We start from the raw sequence: 7,825 nt of genomic DNA, 5'->3' as shown, positions 1-7,825 counted from the left end.
GTACTTGTACGGATCCATAAATAAATAAATAAATAAATAAATAAATAAATAAATAAATAAATAAATTTAACTTTGAAAATTGGATGAATGGAACAGCGGTACCAAGAATAATTTTCCAGCCCTAAAGGGAGGGAAAGCATCAGTCCAGTGGACTCCTGTTACCAAGTAGAGTATGGACTAGGATTTCACTCGGATGTTATTGACAAAATAGCGTGGATCAACCATTTCTTAAGACGTCAACTGAACCTTCTTCCTCATCATTGCCTCGCAGTCTGATAACTAAATGTAAATTCCATTTCAGAGACATGAAAAGAAACATGGAATATCTGTTTAAACATAGCATAGAATTTGTTTTGATAATCAGGTAATGATGGTGACCTCTGAAAAATGTTAGTGTGACGGCTCTTCGGCGTTTCTGTATACGACAGTGCGAGGAAGTAAAAAGTTAAAAAAGGCAAGGTAAATGAATGCAAAGTCTGCATACGAGCCAAGTGACCCATCAGGCCGGCACTTATCTCTAGTTTCTGTTGCATGAAGCAGCCATAGCTTGAACACAGACCGCCCTACCCGGGTTCCCACAATTGGCACATTAAAATTCCCAAACAATTCTGAAAAGTTTTCCCCTGTCATGGCTACCATGAAAACCCCGTTTTACACTCGAAATAGCGAGGTTTGTGCTCGAGGCCTAGTTAGGGTCATGGTGTATTGTTATTCGGCAAAAACGCGCCTCTCTCCATCTCCGTGTATTGGTGGGTACTGTCAGTGTTGAACGGTAACCATGGATGGACTGAAAACTCATTAACTGCTCTTATTGTATGGCTTGTGTTTGCAGCCGATATAAAGCTTCCCTGATTGGCTAATTCTAGGCTAATTCTAGTCTCTTGTTCTAGGGCATTATTCTCCCTGCAGAAACAAAGCAAAAAGTCATGTCATAAACAACTTATTTACCTCGAACGTTCGGTCTTTACGGGAGAATCTTAAACCTCGGCCTTGCCGTATTGACATCGCTATCGCTCCGACAATAAGGCAAGGTCTCGGTTTGACTGGATTTTCCAGTGAAGACCTCACTATCGCTTAATAAGTAATTAATGAACTCCGGTCAGTCAATCTTTCTTTAATCTGTAATCTTTAATCTTAGATCATTCTTTCGACACGGTAAAAAATTCATCAGGTTTTACAAATATATGATTAGTCCTCAAAAAATTCAGTTGATTTAAATCTCTTAAAACCAGAACCCTAGGAAATGCGCATAGCCTTTCGTCTTTCATTGAAAACGCTCATTAAAATGCAACAGTTAAAAAAAAAGTTTAATGAAACAACTTTCCTGGACTGAAATTTTTTTCCTGAACAAAATGCAGTTCTGGTACAACATCTAAGAGTTGCATTGAGTCTATGTAATCAATAAGGCAGTGAATACGCCAAACAGCAAAGAGGCTTGGTCCGTGGCTTACACCTGTGGTGCCAGACCCAGGGCAAAGCATGCAGTCAACAGGATGACGTTGAAGGAGACATGTGAGCCCACGTTGCATTCGCCCTCGTCACAGCAGCTAACCTTGCAAGTCACGCCGTTATACTCACCACAGCCGATTATCGCCGTATTACAGCCCACAATTAAACAATTAGATTATGAGCTCGAGATTTCTATCGCGTGATAGCAGTATCACGCATAGAAATCGAGAGCGAATAATCTAATTGTTTTAGCATAAGTCTACTAGTCGGTCAAAACTTTACCTAAATCCTGTTCACAGACAATTCGTAAACGCCAAGAAGCGGCCGTCATTTTGTTAACAAGGGCACACTGCTACGCTACATACTATCTATCACAGAATAGATAGTGAGTAGCGTAGCCAATCAGAGAACGGCAATCGTGATAGAACGCTAGTAGATTTATAGTAAAATTCGATACAAACACGGAACATGTTTTCTGTTTCTTAATTATTCCTCTCTGATTTACGTTTAAGTGTCTATCGGCCTAGGGTCGAGCCAGGTTCATTTGATTTAGTTTGTTTTGTATGTGGCAGAATGAGACCTCTGCGGGCGGCCCAAGTTCACCGTGAGTATAAAATCAGCTCCTTGCTAGAAAGATTCTGAAAGGTCGAAAACTTTCATTCTGCGGATTTTCATCCAGAGAATACAAACAGATTTCAGTTACGCTTAGAGGAAAAGAAAGTGCCAGTAGAGAGGGATCGCACTGTAAATCACAAACAAAAAAGACCTCTGGATGGCAAGGAAGGGCTAAAAAAATAGAAAACGGAATAAGGAAAACTTGTATTTACAGTAGAAATTCATTCCGCATGTTGTTTTACACTCGGCCCCTTTGAAACCTGAACTGATATGGTCCACCGAAGACAGACTTGCATTACAGAATGTCCATATTTGGTAACTAACTCACAAAAGTACTGAAAATCACGTGATTTCTCAGAAAAAGAGTCAAAGTCGAAGTATTGTTTTGCTATTTGTGCTTCTCGGAAAGTTGCCGGACCTATTTCTGGGCTTATCTACCAGGAACTTACCATTTTATCACATTTTCTTGCATTACAGCTTGGAATTGGTGATCTGTTGGGTTCGGTGGTAGCATCTCAACTTGAATCTTCGATTCTCTAAACCGCTGATGTGTCACAAGATTATAGTGCTGTTTAGATGGATTATTGCGCCTTCCTTACACTTTCTCGTCGAATTGATGGCGAAAAATGAACAAGCAAGTAACGACGTTCTTCTATGAACATGTGCCTCCATGACAGGCTCTTTTTTTCTCTGAAATCGCGTGATCTGGAAGGCTTCTATACTTTTCCGTAATTACAAGATGATATAGCCAAGTCAATTCCTTTTTGGCTATCAATCATTTCAGCTTGAACACGTGCTGACGCTGTGCTCATGGAATAATTGCGAAACATCGTTTGCTCACACTGGTATATTGATTCGATTCTTTAAACCACATTCTGTAAACTAAAAGTGAACTTTCAAAGGCCGGATTGACTATTCCACACAACATAAATACTCGTCACGAGGGCTGCTGGAATCGTACCGAAATAAATATCTCGAATGTTTCCCTCAAATACATGCACTTCAGTGCTCAACAAAACTACCGTTGACACCACTTTCGTTCTAATGCGTATAAAGATTAGGAAAATAAGGCGAAGTTTTCATGATTCCTGTTTAGTAAAGAGGCTCAAACTGTCTGCTCTTGATTGCCTTCGCATCGGATGGAACAAACGTTTGAATAATGCGAATTCTCTTGACTGATATTTAAAAGTAATGGTAAACTCCTACAATTTTGTAGAAAGCGAGTCATTTGCATTGGCTTGTGAACGTTAAATAATTAATTTGTGGCCGGATTGCAGCACTAACATTTCATGTGATGAAGGTTATAGCTGGAATAACTGAGGCATTGCGAGCAGAAAGCTGTTCTTGAGGAGCTCTTCCTCATCCAAGCAAACTTCGACTAGACTTCTTTGAACACGACTAGTGCCGACTCAACTGAGGACTCCTGACAATATTACTACTCACCTGCTGCTACCAACACAAGAAAAACAGCGACTGTCAGCGACTGCTTACGAGCTATGGTTCAGTTTGTCAAGATGAGCAGACAACTCCCAAATACATTCACATCTTGTAATATCCAGTTTACAAACCTGTTTGGATTCTTTTGATCAACTTTGATTGGTTGACAGACCACTACGTCACTGGTAGCTAAAAATAACCGCTTACACACAAAGCGGAAAAAGCTCCTCCTGCTCCGATGCATGATTCGGTGCATAGTCTTGTTACTGAAGCGATTCCGGGGATGCAGGGTAAGATAAAGTCGTTAACCGACTCCGGTCAGTCAATCTTTCTATAATCTATAATCTTTATTCTTAAATCATTCTTTAGACACGGTAAAAACTTCATGTATAACCCATCGTCTTTAAGTGAAAACGCTCATTAAAATACAACAATGGAAAAAAAAGTTAAACGAAACTGTAAAAAGCTTACAAAGTGAAATGAAGGAAAATCTGCAAGAAGTTTTTGATTGACAACTTTTCTGGACTGAAATCTTTTCCTGAACGAAATGCAGTTCTGGTACAACATCTAAGAAGTGCATTGAGTCTATGTAATCAATAAGGCAGTGAATACAGCAAACAGCAAAAAGGCTTGGTTCGCGGCTTATATGAGTAGTGCCAGGCCCAGGGCAGAGCATGTGGTTAACAGGATGACGTTGAAGGAGACATGTGAGCCCACGTTGCATTCGTCCTCGTCACAGCAGCTAACCTTGCAAGTCACGCCGCTATACTCACCACAGCCGATTATCGCCCGATTACAGCCCAGCTCGTTGGCACAAGAGTTCGCCACCAAGGTCGCGCTATCCTTCTTGAGAAAGCTCCTCATACATTTGTCACTTCCCGCACCGCAGTCCGTCAAATACTTGCCCTTGTCGCCTTCCAGAGTGCTCTTTTTACAGTCATCTTCAGTGCCACTGCATACATAACACTTCAAAGCCGTCACTGATCAAGAAGAGGAGAAACAAGAAAACGCATTCAAAACACGTTGACACTTTAAGAGTGTTTATTACAATCTTTATTCCTTTAATATTCTTAGCTTTATTCTTGATTTATTCCTCTCTGATTCACGTCCAAGTGTCTATCGGCCTAGGTTCATTTGATTTATTTTGTTTTGTACGTGGCAGAACGAGACCTCTGCGGGCGGCCCAAGTTCACCGTCAGTATAAAATCAGCTCCTTCCTTGAAAGATTCTGGAAGGTTGGAAACTTTTATTCTGCGGATTTTCATTCCACAGAATGCAAACAGATTTCAGTTACGCTGAGAGGAAAAGAGAATGCCAGTAGAGAGGGATCGCCGACTGCAAATCACGAAACAAAATTGACATCTGGATGGCAAGGAAGAGCTAAAGAAACAGAAAACGGAAAAAGGAAAACTTGTATTTACAATAGAAATTCATTTCGCATGTTGTTTTGCACTCGACCTTTTGAAACTTGAACTGATTGGCACAAATCGCATATAGCTTGGGGCATGTCATTTTTTATGACACTGGACAGAAAATTAAAAGAAGCAAAGTGAGGCAAATAATTTTCTGATTTTACTAACTATGTTAAATTCTACATATTGCAAGTTATTTTCGTATGGACCACAGAAGGAAGGTATGCATTACAGCGTATCCATATTTGGTAACTAAGACACAAAAGTACTGAAAATCAAGCGATTTCTGAGAAAAGGAGTCACGGTCGAAGTGTTGTTTCTCGGAAGGTTGCCGGACCTATTCCTGGGCTTTTCTACCAAGAACTTGCCATTTTATCACATTTTCTTGCATAACAGCTTGAAATAACTGGTCTGTTGGGTTCGGTGATAGCATCTCAACTTGAATCTTTGATTCTCTAAACCACTGATGTGTCACAGGATTATAGTGCTGTCTAGATGGATTATTGCGCCCTCCTTAGGCTATCTCGTCGAATTCATGCCGAACAAATCCACAAACAAGTAACGATGTCCTTCAATGAACATCTGCCCCCTCGTGATAGGCTCTTTTTTTCTCAGAAATCGCGTGATTATAAGATGATTACGGCCAAATCAACTCCTCGTTGGCTATCAATCATTTCACCTTCAACAAGTGCGCACATGGAATAAAACAGTCCTAAATATCGTTTTCTCACACTGGTATATCGATTCGATTCTTTCGACCACATTCTGTAAACTAAAAGTGAACTTACAAAGGCGAATTGACTATTCCACACAACATAAATACTCGTCACGAAGGCTGCTGAATCGTACCGAAATAAATATCTCGAATGTTTCCCTCAAATACATGCACTTCAGTGCTCAACAAAACTTTCTTTCTTTCTAAAGCGTATTAAGATTAGGAAAATGGGGCGAAGTTTCATGATTCCTGTTTAGTAAAGAAGCTCAAACCGTCTGCTCTTGATTGCCTTTGCATGGGATGGAACAAACGTTTGAATAATACGAATTCTCTTGACTGATAATTAAAAGTAATGATAAACTCCTACAACTTTGTAGAAAGCGAGTCATTTGCATTGGATTGTGAACGTTAAATGATTAATTTCTGGCCGGATTGCAGCACTAATATTTCATGTGATGAAGGTTATAGCTGGAATAACTAAGGCATTGCGAGAAGAAAGCTGTTCTTGAGGAGCTCTTCCTCATCCAAGCAAACTTCGACTAGACTTCTATGAAAACGACTAGTGACTCAACTGAGGACTCCTGACAATATTACTACTCACCTGCTGCTACCAGCACAAGAAAAACAGCGACTGTCAGCAAAAAGCGACCCATGCTTGAGGTTCCTCGATTCCTTCGTTGCTTACGAGCTATGGCTCAGTGTATCAAGATGAGCAGACAACTCCCAAATACATTTGGATCTTGTAATATCCAGTTTACAAACCTGTTTGGATTTTTTTGATCAACTTTGATTGGTTGACAGACCACCACGTCACTGGTAGCTAAAAATAACCGCTTACACACAAAGCGGAAAAAGCTGCGATGCATGATTCGGTGCATGGTCTTGTCACTGAAGCAATTCCGGGGGTACAGGAGACCGGAAACGAAGTTTCATCCCACCAGTGAATTAGCGTATCAAACAGAAGGGCATCAGCATGTTGTGTTTTCGAACCTTGCGAATATTTCTCGTTTACATATCAAGCGATGGCTTTACCCAGACAGTTTGACGTTTCACTGCCAAGTGACGTCTAATTAAAGTATCCTATTGCATTGTATATTTATTTTGCCGTCCTTTCAAATAGGGTCTTAGAAATCACGTAGCGGTGTCTTCGCACAACAGGCAGACAGTTAGTGGGGTGAAAACGTACACTTCGTTAAGCAACACACCTTGCTAGGAGTTACCTGGATGTTCTTTGCACAACAACACTGGTCTAATATCTCGATGTCGGTAAACATGTGCCCCCGCGACTCTTTTTTCTCAGAAATCGCACGATCTTCCGTACTTTTCCATAATTATGGCTATCAATCATTTCATGTTCAACACGTGCTGACCCCGTGCTCATGGAATAATTGTTAAACAATGTTTACTCACACTTGTATAGTGATTCGATTCTTTCAACCACATCCTATGAACTAAAAGTGAACTCGCAAAGGTGGGATTGACTGTTCCAAGCTACACAACATAAATACTTGTCACGAGGGCCGCTGGGATCGTACCGAAATAAATATCTCGAATGTCTCCCTGAAATATGTGCCCTTGGTCAACTAAACTTTCGTGACATCTCTTACGTTCTGAAGCATACAAAGAGTTGGAAAATGAAGCGAAGTTTTCACGATTCCTGTTCAGTAAAGAAGCTCAAATCGTCTGTTCCTGATTGCCTACGCATCGGATGGAACAAACGTTTGAAATGCGATTTCTGTTGAGTGATAATTAAAAGTAATGATAAACTCATACAACTAGGTAGAAAGCGAGTCATTTGCAATGGCTTGTGAACGTAAAATAATAAATTCGTTAGGTTTAAGACCCCCTGCGTTAAAACTATTCTGTATTCAGAGCTCTTACAGTAAAATAGGCAAGCAAACTTATCAGACCGAACTTGTCGAACATTGGACGCCGGAAATAATCAGCTGGGGGTCGGCTGACAATTCTCCAGGATATAATACCTTTCTGCTTATCACCGAAAATTGTATTCTACAAATTCAGCGCAAAAATCAGTTGTTGTGTGTTTTATCACGTCATCGAGTCCCTTCGTCCCACGTGCTCGAGTCCCCGCGCGTCCCGCGTCCCTTGTCCCCGCGGCCCCGCATCCCCGAGTCCTCGAGTCCCCACGCCCTCGCGTCCCAGATCTCCAAGTCCGACGTCCTACGTCCCAGTCCCC

At 41.0% G+C, this 7,825-nt stretch overlaps 1 protein-coding gene across 1 annotated transcript; it reads right to left on the bottom strand.

Moving 5' to 3' along the window:
• Positions 1-3,647: 3,647 nt before the first annotated feature.
• LOC145469855 (uncharacterized) lies at positions 3,648-6,461 on the bottom strand. The gene is made up of 2 exons (XM_081453667.1): positions 6,230-6,461; positions 3,648-4,481 (listed from the first exon to the last, which is right to left on the bottom strand). The coding sequence occupies exons 1-2, from the start codon at positions 6,279-6,281 to the stop codon at positions 4,144-4,146; spliced, it is 390 nt and encodes a 129-aa protein (XP_081309793.1). The 5' UTR covers positions 6,282-6,461; the 3' UTR covers positions 3,648-4,143.
• Between the last annotated feature and the right edge of the window lie 1,364 nt (positions 6,462-7,825).

Source organism: Orbicella franksi, chromosome 2 (assembly GCF_964199315.1).
Source record: "Orbicella franksi chromosome 2, jaOrbFran1.1, whole genome shotgun sequence".
NCBI classification, from domain to species: Eukaryota; Metazoa; Cnidaria; class Anthozoa; order Scleractinia; family Merulinidae; genus Orbicella; species Orbicella franksi.
This window is presented reverse-complemented; position numbering and strand designations above follow the sequence as displayed.